This window comes from Xenopus laevis, chromosome 2S, assembly GCF_017654675.1.
Source record: "Xenopus laevis strain J_2021 chromosome 2S, Xenopus_laevis_v10.1, whole genome shotgun sequence".
NCBI lineage: Eukaryota > Metazoa > Chordata > Amphibia > Anura > Pipidae > Xenopus > Xenopus laevis.
Window position 1 is genome coordinate 24,222,790 of NC_054374.1, and position 14,582 is coordinate 24,237,371.

The 14,582-nt window shown below is 37.7% G+C and overlaps 1 protein-coding gene across 1 annotated transcript; it reads left to right on the forward strand.

Moving 5' to 3' along the window:
- The first annotated feature begins 266 nt into the window (after window positions 1-266).
- On the forward strand, window positions 267-10,898 carry gja8.S (gap junction protein alpha 8 S homeolog). The gene is made up of 3 exons (XM_018248948.2): window positions 267-288; window positions 3,173-7,240; window positions 10,174-10,898. Exon 2 carries the CDS (start codon window positions 3,183-3,185, stop codon window positions 4,953-4,955), a length of 1,773 nt encoding a protein of 590 aa, XP_018104437.1. The 5' UTR covers window positions 267-288; window positions 3,173-3,182; the 3' UTR covers window positions 4,956-7,240; window positions 10,174-10,898.
- The last annotated feature ends 3,684 nt before the right edge of the window (window positions 10,899-14,582 follow it).

Here is a 14,582-nt window from a genome sequence, read left to right on the forward strand (position 1 = left end):
TTCTCTAACATTACATTGGAGGAAACAAATCCATGTAGTAGGATGGCTACTGTATGTGTGAGTGTTCAGAATCCCACTTTTTTTTTCATTCCTTTTATCTCCTATACATTCCTATTCATTTACACAGCCTCTGCCCCTTTCTTCTCCATTATTTCACACGTCACCAGTTGTTGTTCTTTCATAAAGGCTGTCTGGCTCAGAGCTTACATTTTTCTGGGCTCTAAAACCAACCTATCAGGATCAATTGAGTCACTGCTGCTCAGTGGGGCGATTGGGTTTGGACTTTAGGTAAGCAAGTTCAGAGACAAAAGTTCAGTTTTGACACCGGGACTGCCAAGAGAGGGGACAAATTCTCCAGTGGCTTTTGCGTGGCAAGTTGCCTATTTTGTACCATTTGTTGTTGTACGCTTTTATTGACCTAACTATATTTTGAAGGCAATTTAAAAAAAAAAATATTTTTTAAAGCAATTGTGCGATATTTTTAGGTGATTTAAAATGATAGGGCTGTGTTCTATATTTGTTGCAGGCATAAAAAATGAAAGTATTTTAGGTTACCGTATATATTGCTTTTATATTGTTACTGTTGAATTTTAGAGTAATTGAGAAACAGAGTCACTGTGGTTAGTAATTGTATTTTTATGATGTTTTAATTTAATTTATAATATTTTAATTAATGTATTGATTATTCTGCATGCCTTTAGGGAATATATGAATAATAATAGTGAATAACAATATAGGGAATATATGATAATTGGTTTTATGCCATCAGCAAATAGATAATGGATAAAAATATGTCTTTTAAAATGTCGCTGTTTAATTGACCCATTCATTTCGTGCAATTATAATTCAATCATGTAAAAAAAAGAAAAAAAAAGTCATTTTTATATAATCCTATAAAAAATGATGCCATTTGTAACAATATTATATTTAAATGAACTATTATATTATTATAACAAATGGAGTGGTTCCTCTTTAATTAACTTTTATAGTATGTTATAGAATGGCCAATTCTAAGCAACTTGTCAATCGGTTTTCATGATTTATTTGTCATGGTTTTTGCCTTCTTCTTACTCATCCCATTTTTCGAATAGGGGTCACTCATCTTTCTATTCAGACCTCTCCTATAGGGTCCTATAGGGTCCCATAGGGTAATTCGGACCCTAGCAACCAGATGGCTTAAATTCCAAACTGGAGAGCTGCTAAATAAAATCTAAAAGTTAATTGAAAGGTGAACAACCCATTTCAGTGTGTGCCTTGTATTACCTAATCACATCTCTAAAATTCTTTATTTAATTAATCTTTAAAATGTTAATACATAAAAACATAAAAAAAATCATAATACTCTACAATGACACTTTTAGAAAATAAATAAACGAGCCATAAGTAATTCAAAGAAACTGTGAATATTTCAGTTAACCATTATATATTTAAATTAATTTTATAGCAAATACAGTATTAGATGCACTTTTTAGTGAGTTTGCAATAAATAAGCAGATTGTTTAACAGATTATATATATATAGTTCTAAAGAATGATAACATTACACATTCTAAATTAACAAGAAACAGGAATATTTGGCCCGATTCTCATGTGATTTGTTTTTTAATCCCATCTCTAAACTTCTTTTATTGAACCAAACTTTTAATTGCAATCATTATATCAAGTCATTTAAAAAACAAATAAAAAAAACGAGGAATAAAATGAATTCTAATTAAATCATTTGAAAATCTAAAAAAAAGATAAAAGATAAAGAGTCAAAAATGAATAGTCATAATAAAATCATTTCAATAGTTAAAAAGTAATAAACGATTCATAATAATGAATAATCTTAATCAAATTATTAAAAAAAAAAGTCAAAATTGTTGGACATCTTATCTTTTAATTACCCATTATATTATTATACAGGTATGGGATCAGTTATCCGTAAACCCGTTATCCAGAAAGGCTGACTCCGTTAAACTCACTTTTTATCCAAATAATCCAAATTTGTAAAAAAGATTTCTTTTTTCTCTGTAATAATAAAACAGTAGCTTGTACTTGATCCCAACTAAGATATAATTAATCCTTATAGGAAGCAAAACCAGCCTATTGGGTTTATTTAATGTTTACATGATTTTCTAGTTTTGGAAAGATCTGAAACACCAGGTCCAGAGCATTCTGGATAACAGGTCCCATATCTGTACAATTATTAATTCTTCCTCTTTTGTTAACTAGAAAAGGCAAAGTACAGACCCGCAAATACACACCCATATATAACTTTAAACAAATTTGAAATATTGTTATCTACAAACTTTGCCATGCAGAAGGATTTGTGTAAATAAACAAGGGTCGGGTGACATTTGTTCCGTATCAAGTGAAGACATTCTAAGGAAAAACAAGACTTAAAAATGTTTCTACGTTTAGTTCTGGAACATCTATTATCTCAATCTTTTTATAAAACTTATATATGACAAGGGCTAAAAGCTGATATTTTCATTCGAAAATCATGTTAAAGGACAAGTAAACCTTTAAAAAAAGTGAATGTAAAATTGATGAGGGTGCTAGTCTAAGCACTTTTGACAAACGATCCCTGTTTTGTTTAAAGGGTTAGGCATTTGTAGTAGCTTAAGGCACAACATGTTTCAATGTCCTTAATATAATGAAAATGGGTTGAGTGCAGAGGACCTCTTGTATTTATTCTAAGCACTTTTGTAATTTACATTCATTATTTATTTATTTTTTCTTTAATTCCAAGATATCAAGGGATACATGGGATACATGGTCAGTTTCCAACCATTTTGACCACCAAGTAGTCTAGGAAGTTGTCAGGAGAAAGAAAGAGGCTGCTCTGATGTTCTTCTGCTTAGGAAGTCAATTAAAAACCTTTCCTAAGTAAAAGAACATCAGAACAGCCTTTTTCTTTCTCCTGACAATTTACTTGACTACTTGGTGGTCAGACTGGTGGGAAACTGACCAGCAGGTGGCGCTGTTGTAACAAAATTCATTCATATTAACAGTACATGTATCCCTTAATATCTTGGAATTAAAGAAAAATAAATAATGAATGTAAATGACAAAAGTGCTTAGAATAGCACCCTCATCAATGTTACACTCACTTATTTTAAAGGTTTACTTATCCTTTAACGGCAATATTGATGTTCTTAATGTTAATTTGGATGTTTATTTTCTTGCAGAGAGTTAACCATGGGGGACTGGAGTTTCCTGGGTAACATTTTGGAAGAAGTGAATGAGCACTCGACTGTGATCGGTAGAGTTTGGCTCACTGTTCTCTTCATTTTTCGGATACTTATACTGGGAACAGCTGCGGAGTTTGTCTGGGGGGATGAACAATCTGATTTTGTGTGCAACACTCAGCAGCCTGGTTGTGAAAACGTCTGCTATGATGAAGCTTTTCCTCTCTCACACATTAGGCTGTGGGTTCTCCAGATAATCTTTGTGTCCACGCCGTCACTGGTCTACGTAGGGCATGCTGTGCACCATGTTCGCATGGAAGAGAAAAGAAAGGAGAGAGAGGAGGCTGAAATGAACAGGCAGCATGAGATGAATGAAGAACGATTACCACTTGCTCCAGATCAGGGAAGCATCAGGACCACAAAAGACACAAGTACCAAAGGAACCAAGAAGTTTCGCTTGGAAGGAACTCTCCTCAGAACCTACATCTGCCACATTATATTCAAAACCCTTTTTGAGGTGGGCTTTGTGGTCGGCCAATATTTTCTCTATGGTTTCTCGATCAAGCCCCTGTATCGTTGCAATCGGTGGCCCTGCCCAAACACTGTGGACTGCTTTGTTTCCAGACCAACTGAGAAAACTATTTTTATTATGTTTATGTTAGCCGTGGCTGCAGTCTCTCTCTTTTTGAATGTCGTGGAGATTAGCCACTTGGGTTGGAAGAAGATTCGACTTGCTTTTCGGAGGAGCGAAGATCAGCATCCCCAGCAGCTGCCAGGAGAAGTTTCACAGAAATCAATGCACTCCATAGCAATTTCTTCTATTCCAAAGTCTAAAGGCTATAAGCTGCTTGAAGAAGAGAAAGTAGTCTCCCATTTCTACCCAATGACTGAAGTTGGATTAAAAGCCAGCCCACTTCCAGCACAATTTAATGGCTATGAAAAAGGCAGCACAGGGCTTCTAGAAGACATCTCAAAGGGTTATGATGAAACTTTGCCATCCTACCGTCAAGCAGAAGAGCTAGATGCTGTTAAAGTGCAAGCTTCTGATACTTTTGAACAGGCTTCTTCTGAACGTGCTGCTTCAATGAGGTCCCCTTCAGTGCGTGCCCCTTCTGACCGAGCCCCCTCTGAGCGTGCACTTTCTGAAAGAGCACCCACTCGTGCTGCTTCTGAGCATGCAGGTTCAGAGTATACACCTTCTGTGCGAACACCTTCAAACAATGCAACTCCCGAACGGGTACCCTCCCGAGCTGCCTCTGAATATGCACCATTGGATTGTGCCCGTTCTGAGCGAGCACCCTCCCGTGCTGCCTCTGAACATGCCCCATCTGATCGTGCACCTTCGGAGCGAGGTTCTTCACGAGCAGCTTCGGAGCGGGCTCCATCCCAACCTGCTCTCTTTGAACCAGTTTCTTCTAGAGCAGGCTCAGTTCAAGCTCTGTTAGAGAGCCCCCTTTTGTATGCAACGTCTGATCTGCCTCAAGAAGCAGATGCCCCAATTGAAATTATACCCTTAAAATCACCCTCTAAACAGTCCCTAACCGAGCAAGCTCCCATTCAGATGGTTTCAGATCATGTCACAAATGATCCTACGCCATCAGAGCATGGCAACTCCAACCACGCTTTTCCTGACCCTGAAGCTTTAGAATCAGATATTGTTGAATATGAACCACTTGGCCATGAGATGCCATGGCTAAATGCTGAGTTCATTCCTGACTCCAGATCGCTGAGCAGGTTAAGCAAAGCTAGTAGTAGAGCCCGTTCAGATGACTTAACAGTCTAAAATCAAAAAGGAATGTTGAGGTGAAAAAAAAGAAGGTATGGGGTGCATGAAAGGGCAAAAAAAAATCTGGATTTTGAAAAATGTGCTTTGAAAGACTATAGTTCTTATTTAATCCCTTTAAGGTATATTTGGTTCAGCACTACCATTGGCTGGTAGAAAATAGGTTACAAAACTAAATAAGGCCAAATCTATCTATCTATCTATCTATCTATCTATCTATCTATCTATCTATCATCTATCTATCTATCTATCTATTTATCTATCTATCTATTTATCATCAATCTATCTACTTTTTGTAGGTACGTCTGTCTATACCTCTACAGTATCTAATTTATTTTCTATTTTGGCAAGGACAAATATTACTGCATTTTTAAGAATTGTAGGTTCAATTTTAGTCTTGGTCTACTTTGGAACAATTGGCTAAATGTCAATACTATAAAATGCCTTCTAGGCCATTCAATTAAAAAATATATATATTATTATGTTGTTTGGATCTGTTGGATACAATAAACACAAGTATGGGATCTATTATTCAGAATTCTTGGGACCTGGGGGGTTTCTGGATAATGGATCTTTTAGTAATTTGGATCTTTACGTCTACTAGAAAATCATGTAAACATTAAATAAACCCAATAGGCTGTTTTTGCCTCCAATAGGGACTAATTATACTGTATCTTAGTTGGGATCAAGTACAAATTTGGGATCAAGTACAAATTTTTATTATTATAGAGAGAAAGGAAATCATTTATAAAAATTTAGATTATTTAGATAAAATGGAGTCTCTGGGAGACGGCCTTTCCGTAATTCTGAGCTTTCTGGATAATGAATACCATATCTGTACATACTTTCTCATTAGCAGCCAGTTAAGGATTAGTTGATGGTAGAAATACTTCTAGGGTAAACCTTGTGCCAAAGGTACAATAAAATAACAATTTTTAATAGAAAAAAACACCTGCCCATTAGGTTTTATAAGAATAAGTGAATAAATACCATAAACCAAACATGGTAACCTGGAGATTTGGTCAAGAGGGCATGTTTTGGGGTTTAAGAATAGACAACCTTGAAAACTCCCGTTTATTGAATTATTGAGCATATACAATGAGCCAAACACATTTTATACATGACTCAGTATTGAATAGATTTTTTGTGTATGTGATTTAAATCTATTACCTTTGCCAATGCGGCTTGAGTACAACAATGTGCACCACATTATAGTCACTAAAGCATTTCTCTTTTCTTAGTGGCTGTAACTGTCCTCTGAAGACCAGATCTAACTCCCAGTTGCGTTCAATGTCTGTGCTTTTCCGCACTAAAGGAACAGACAGATAGAAAAGGTATAGGTAGAAAAGTCCTGTATTTTTAACTCATGTAAAAAAAAAACCTTAATTCTTCAACAAAATGTGAGGTATGTTTTGCTCCAAGACCACAATGCGCTGTAGATGTGGGTCTAACCATAACAAGAAGCGAGATTATACCTTCAACAGATTTGATTTTTCTTTAGAAAAACCAAATTCATCCAAAAGTTCAAGCTAAGTTGGTTTTTATCAGATGTTTCTTTTTGAAAGTCAGAGATATTCCAAGTATGAAGTTTTGCAGCTGTTGCAACATGGGATCTATTATCTGGAAACTTTGGGACCTGGGGTTCTCATGATAAAGGGGTCTTTCTTCTAAAATATTTTCTTTTAACAACTCTAAAACTTCTAAAAAAATCCTTTAGATGTTAGCAAGAAGGCAATTTCTTATAAAGATTTAGAAAAAATAATAAATCAGTCAAATTGAAAAATTCTATGGAAATTGGCATTCCTGTATTTTGGAGCTTTCTAGGTGACGGGTTTCTGGATAATAGATGTCATACATGTGCGACCAAAGCAGGTGATGTATAGGAATTCTCTCTATAGAACTGACCTGCAACAAATATAAATAAGTACTATTATAAATACAATCTCAAAATAAGATTGAATTTGGCAGTTTGACCCATTATTTGAGACTATGTTACCTAATTTTAAACTGGGTGAATTTTCTGTTGAAGGTTAATTTGATGCCCAGACTGATCTTAGAGACAGTAAACCCTTGGGAGGCTGGTAAATTTCCTTTATATCTTCAATGGTCAGAACATTAGAAGTTGGTTGGGATAATGTCTTACCTGACGTAGAGTTGATGTAAAAATGTCACCATTTATTACTTGACCCTTAATCATTATAACCTTTTTGTTTTCCATTCTACTGTCTCTGCTCCTGGAGAATAATTTCACTCTTGATATGGACTGTTCTGAGCCCATTTCATAGGTAAGTACAATTTTCACCATGTATTAACCAATACTGCTTGGGATAGACTTAAAAGGACAGTTAAACCTTAACAAGGAAACTCTGATGGCAGCCACCCTAGAGGGGTGAGTGGGTCAAGGAGTCTGTGGGGCAGATTTACAAAAGGGCGAAGTGGCTAACGCTAGCATCAATTCGCTAGCGTTTACCGCCCGCAGGGACATCACCAATTTACCAACGGGTGCAGGCACCAATTCGCTAGCGAAAGAGACAGACGCTAGCTGTCATTCACACTTAATCACCAGGCGACTTTTCACTCTGGCGAATGGACGTTACTCCGCAAATTCACAAAAATGTGGATTTTACGGAATGTTACCTCTTTCGCTAGACTTGCCTTCGCCAGCTCAGACCAGGCAAAGTGCAATGGAGTCCATAGATCTTCCTCAATCTTCTGTTACTTACATCATATTCTCTGATTAGAAAATGCATCAAGGTTCAAAAAAGCTGGAGTCTTCGTTTTTCAGAGTGATAGCCTGCAAAAGCCTTAACCATACATTTTCTAACATATGGAACATTAACTATACAGTGGCCTCATGTGTAGGGTATTATAACAACTCTATTGTCTTTATAAAGCTTCCCTGGACATGTGTCATTAACAGTGGAAATTTAATGTATTTGCTGCAACATATAACATAAAGACGTCCATTCAACTTTAAATTTGCAGCCGTATGTAAATTAACCTGAGCGCAAGACCTCTAGCGAATTTACGCTAGGCAGAAATGAACGCTAGCGCATCTTTGCTTTTATTTTCTCGCATTGCCAAAGTAACGATACAGAAAATTCGGCATTGTTCGGTGCCCAGGACGAAACTCCGCATGTTAGTGAATTATCGTTGTTTGGGCAAATTTTCACCTGGTGAAGTGTTGCGATGGGTGTGAAGCGGACGATGGAGAATTTTCGCCAGTTAGTAAATCTGCCCCTGTGACTCAAGCTGTGGGGAGTATTAAAACACTCTGATGGGAACGTATGAGGGCAGGGTAGGTGACCTGTAATATTTAAAGGGCACCAATCATGACCAAAATAATTTACTAAGTAAATACACTATGTGAAAGTTCAAGAAATGCGATTTTTAAAACAGTTAGAATTGTTTGTATAATATAAATGATCAGCTCACTATTCCTTCTGCAAGATCTCCCCTATCTCCCCTGCAGTTCTAGCTGAGGCAGGCATCTTGGATTTCACTGGCTCCTCCTACCTATATCTTCCCAGCCAACAGCAGCTCTGAAATCTCGCACATGCTCAGTTGAAATTCCTTGCTTGCTTATCAACCCTTCTAAGCTATTTTCAAATCAGCCAAACCTGTGTGTTAGCTGCTGTTCAGTAGTGCTGCCACCTGCTGGAAGTTAGTGTGTGCCCTTCATTTGCATAATGACTTTACCAGCAGGGGACAAGATAGGGAAATCTCCTCATACTTCTAGTGGAGGAGTTTACTTAAACAAGGCATTCTGGGTAGAATACTCAAATCAGTGTTACAATCTGAGCATGCTCCTGAAATTTGCATATTAGAGTCTATTTTATAGTCACAGTATGGCCTCCCTCAGTGAAAGAACCCATTTGACAAAGTAAGGGATTTTTTAAAAACCTGCAGTTTTTTCAAAAAACTATATATATAGTTTGATTAAACGTGTTTAGCTTGTACTGGTCAGATTGTTAATATGTGTTCGATTTTGGCTGTGATTGGTGCCCTTTAAGCTAACTGGTATCAATAATATATTTTAGCTTAACTTTAACAGACACTTCAGTATCAATAACTTTCTCAGTGCAAAGTACATTTAGTTTACATTAAGCATTTAGCAGCACAGAGTATTTATTGCCAAAACTCAACCAGACCCACTGCTATACTATAAATACCCACGCTGACTCACCCATGTCTGATGTCACAGGAGGGGACAGGGTAGTTCTAATACAGGTATGGGACCTGTTATCCAGAATGCTCGGGACCTGGGGTTTTCCGAGTAACGGATCTTTCCGTAATTTGGGTCTTCATGACTTAACTCTACTAGAAATTCATTTAAGCATTAAATAAACCCAATAGGCTGGTGTTGCTTCCAATAAGGATTAATGATATCTTAGCTGGGATCAAGTACAAGGTACTGTTTTATTATTACAGAGAAAAAGGAAATCATTCTTAAAAATTTGGATTATTTGGTTAAAATGGAGTCTATGGGAGACAGCCATTCCGTAATTTGGAGCTTTCTGGATATTGGGTTTCCGGATAAGGGATTCCATACCTGTACTTCTAATATCATGCAAACTAAAAGAAAACAATGAATTAACAAAACATGGAAAATTTTGACAACAATGGCTGATCATCCATGGCCAACGTAGTACACAGACTGGATAGACTATTTTGTGAATCCACAGGAACACATTTGGTCTGTCCATGACAGTTCTATCAGCCAATGCCCCATCTTGGCATTTGTGTGGTTCATTAAAAAATCCACAGGTGAGGGGGCACAAATCAATCTGGTTTAGCCAAACTATTTAATGCTATTTGAGCATGAATTATCAAATACCCTTCCCATGCAACCCCTTGGACTTGGATTGGAGAACCACAGGTTCAGTTCATTGAGCACCTTGGACAATGGTGTACCTGCCCCCCTAACCTTTCTTCCTACTTGGATCTGGGTTTGACAGGACCTCTACTGTCTGGTCCGGACTGAGAATTAGAATAGGCCCTGGCATTTCAATTACACAGAGGCCCAATCAGCTCACATATAGGCCCAAACAGCCTCCACCAGCCCACTAAATACTGACTTTCTATGGCATCTTATAGCAGCCCCTCTGGCATTTGCCAGAACCCACAGATTGCCAGTCCGGGCCTGTCTACTGTAAATAGCATCTGTTTTTCACCTGCTAAGATAAGTTAACATTTATCTCTATGTATCTATTCACAGGTGACCTACTGTGCCATTGTCTGAAGAGCACATCTTCTTGTAGCCTTCTCCTTTCCAAAGCAAAGTCAGCCTTCTCTGTCCCAGGACAGTACCCTCATGGCATTACACACTAGATCTTCTATTAGAACTTGAAACAAATCTCAGGAGGAAGGCTTGTTTACATATAAAATAGCTATGGGCAAGTTCTAACCGAAAGCCATTGGAAACGTTGTTATAGATGTTAGAAAATTTCTAAGTAACCTCATACATCAAGAAATATTTTTGGTGCTACTCAAGGGTGGTAAATATAGAAACAATGACATAACGCTGGTCGTGTAAAATAAGTAAAAAGTCTTGCTCAGAAGAGTTGGAGAAGACACAAGCAGGCCACAGGCCTGAGGCTTAAGAAAGGACACCAAGTTCCACCTAAAACTCGAGGAAGGAATATCCTGATAGTTCCTACCAAAAAAATTACTTTGTATTTGCAGTGTATTAGAAAAAATACATCTTTTTTACATCACTTTTTTAGCTGTAAAACAAGCATTTGCTGCAGGAAATGAGTTTTATACGATAGAGAACCTTTGTTAGGCATTGACATGGTTTCATTACCAGAAGAAGGGAACAATATCTTGTGCCGTTGGGTTTCACTCGATCATTCAGGACCAGACGTCTAAACTTGAATATATATAGCGACGATAAACTGTTGAATTATGTTCCTTAATAAATTTAATTGTCTATGAAATAGCTAGATGTTCTCACAAATGGTGTTTGTTCACTGCTTGCAAATATAGACTCAACTATCTACATATATATATATAGAGCTTTAGCTTTCATGCAACGTACCATTGGACATCAACTACTCAAGTGCTTTGGGAGATAATTATCAACTGATGATCCACATTTGGTATATTTGAGACCTAATTTTGTGTTGTTACCATTTAGTATGATGAAGAATTAGGACTGGGTCATTATCACCCAATTACAAGGGGTTTGTTGACTTTCATTTTTGGTTTCCTTCTACCAAAGTTCTAGGCCAGAGGTCTTCAGTCATTTTGAGCACTAGACTCATACGACACAGATCTGGTGCTCATTTATGGCAAAGTTGCTTGGACAGGTTTTTGTCTTATGAAGCTATTAGATCTCTACCCAAGAACAAGCAAACTACTGATAAATACATAAATATATGAAATCCGAACACCTTCTATAATAATACACAGTAATACAAAACTATAATCATGTTTAAAATGATAAGTGGGTTAATCAACAGTTCAACTCTAAATCTTGGGACGGGTTCTCCACCAGGTAATATATGAACTTCATCACAGGAAGAAGAAGAAGAAATGACATAAGGAGGAGAGAAGAAAGAAGATGGGAGATGGGTAGTAGGAGAGGAAATAGAAGAACATGGTGCAGAAGGGCATCATGTGACAGACGGATAAAACAGAGGAGAAACAGATGGAAGGAATTATACAACACAGACATTGTGCGAGATAAAATTAAATGCAAAGTGGGTACCATGAAGAGGTGGGTAATGCAATAAGAGGGGACTTTATTTGTAAAAAATAGAACACAGGTTGTGGGCAAGGGGAGATGCTGAAACACAAGGATGGGAAGAAGACAAATTGGGACACAGAAGTATGATTAAAAGAACATAGACATGTTCCCATATACATTTACTATTACTCTTCAGATAAAGTGAGATCACATTTATTTGGGGCTCCGAAAAACAGGCTCATTAGGGAACGACTGCTTCTACTAAAGTGGGGTCCTGGCTCAACTGGAGTTTCCATTTTCCCCCCTAAAAACCTAACAACGAACATTGGATCCATCAAAGGAAAATGTCTAAATAAACCCAAAGTATAGCAAAAGCTTGAAATATGGACTTATGGGAAATGTTTTGTGCAGGGCTGTGCTGAAATCTTTGCAGCCCCAAGTTCAGCATATTCCTCGCAACATTCTCTTTTAACCTTTTCTGTATGCTGTGTATTGCCATATGATCAAACATAATGCATTGTTTACCTCTCCTTAAAGGATAAGTACACCTTTTAAATATATGATTGCAAAATTGATGAGGGTGATATTCTAAGCACATTTTTAATTTACATTCATTATTTATTTTGTTTTTATTCCAAGATATTAAGGGATACATGTGCTGTTAATATGAATGAATTTTGTTACAACAGCGCCACCTGCTGGTCAGTTTCCCACCAGTCTGACCACCAAGTAGTCAAGGAAGTTATGTGTATAAAAAACGGATCCGCACACACGCTGATTAATGCAGTCGGGGAATATCCCCTTTTATTCAGCCACCAAACATCAACGTTTCGGGGGGGAGCCCCCTTAATCAGTTTTACATTGAGCTGCTCTGATGTTCTTCTGCTTAGGAAAACATGTAAACCTCTCTCAAATCCTTCCCTAATATCTTGGAATAAAAACAAAATAAATAATGAAAGTAAATGACAAAAGTGCTTAGAATATCCCCCTCATCAATTTTACATTCACTTATTTTAATGGTTTACTTATCCTTTAAACAAACGTCTAGGCGCCGCCTGCACTTTCGCTTTAGCACATTTTTACAATAATATGAGCGCCCGGGACCCATCCAATGATGGCTGCATGGTTAGCAGTGTCAGACTGGGCCGGCGGGACACCAGATCTGCTTCTCAGTGGTGCGACCACTCTTTATCAGGGGTCAAAAATAAAAAATTTCATGGGGGCCCTGGGGCAGTAGCCCCGGTTGGCCCCAAGCCCCCCAGTCCGACCCTGAACGTTGGGGTTGAATTCTCCTTTAAGCGAATGCATTAAACACTCATTTAACCTCCACAAGGTACAGTTAATTCCCATTATGGCACTTAAAAAAAATTGCATGCCTATTTGCCAGGTAACACAGTTACATGCTGCAGGCTGCATTGATTGCTGGGAAGCCATGCAAAAGGCATCTACATAAACTCCTGTGTGGATTGGATTTTAAATGTGTCCTGCTTTAAATATCTGAGATGCCAGCCTCAGAAAAGTTACAGTCCTATGTATTATATAAAGGGATTAAGAAGAGAGAACTAGTGTCTTGCGGGACTGCCAGACTGATTAACTGCACTTGTTGTGAGCTCAGTGTATCAGGTTCCCCCCATATTGCTAATCAGCAGTATCCACTAAGCCATAAACTCCAGCAGGAAGGGGCTGTGTTTGGTTCTGTGGATCAGTTTGTGTGCTGGTGGAATTTCAGAAAGGAATATCACCCCCCACAGGCAGGATGGTCAGTCATTTAGCTTTCCTGAAAAAAATAAAGATTAAGCTCAGGAACCTGTACGTGAGCTGTGGACTCCTGGGCACTCTCATTTTAATTGTAAGAAGAGTTGGGGGTCATTAACTGCAATATGAGTGTGTAAAAGTTGTGTTTAACCCTGACTGTAAGTATATGTACAGGGAAGCATACCTCCCAACTGTCCTGTTTTTCGCTGGACAGTCCCGATTTTGACAGCTCAACCCGCACTCCAGGATTGTTACTGAAATGTCAAAACTTTCTCTTTGATCTTCTGCACTGAACAGCCAGAAAAAGATACAAACCACTTTTATATTTGTGACAATTTAAGATAAGCAAAAAACAATTGTAACAATTTAAGATAAGCAGGTTTCTTGGGGAAACTGTGACTTGCAATTTAAAGGATAAGTAAACCTTGAAAATAAGTGAATGTAAAATTGATGAGGGTGCTATTCTAAGCATGTTTGTAATCTACAGTTTCCCACCAGTCTGACCACCAAGTAGTCAAGGAAGTTGTCAGGGGAAAGAAAGAGGCTGCTCTGATGTTCTTCTGCTTAGGAAACAGATTAAAACCCTTTCTAAAAAATGTCCTAAGCAGAAGAACATCAGAGCAGCCTCTTTCTTTCCCCTGACAACTTCCTTGACTACTTGGTGGTCAGACTGGTGGGAAACTGACCAGCAGGTGGTGCTGTTGTAACAAAATTCATTCATATTAACAGTATATGTATCCCTTAATATCTTGGAATTTAAAAAAAAAAAAAAAGAATGTAAATTGCAAACATGCTTAGAATAGTACCCTCATCAATTTTACATTCACTTATTTTAAAGGTTTACTTTCGGGATGCACCCAATCCACTATTTTGGATTTGGACTTTCCCCCAAATCCTTTGTGAAAGATTCGGCCGAATACCAAACCCTAATTTTCATTTGCAAATCATTGAGGGGGATTTGTGATGAAAGTCACATGATTTTAAGGATCATGTGACTATCGGCGCCAATCCAGGACACGATGTGAAGGCAACAGCATAAGTGCAAAATATTAGGCTTTATTTCAACACACACATAGGTGAGGGTTACAGCGGTGGGTGTAGAGGGCTGACTTACGCGTTTCTTGCCTGATCTCCCGGCACTTCCTCAGAGTCAGTAAAAGTCACGTGACTCCAGACTTAAA

What these genes read in the sequence shown, in the direction of transcription:
- gja8.S (XM_018248948.2), top strand. Translation starts at nt 3,183, where the DNA reads ATGGGGGACTGGAGTTTCCTGGGTAACATTTTGGAAGAAGTGAATGAG.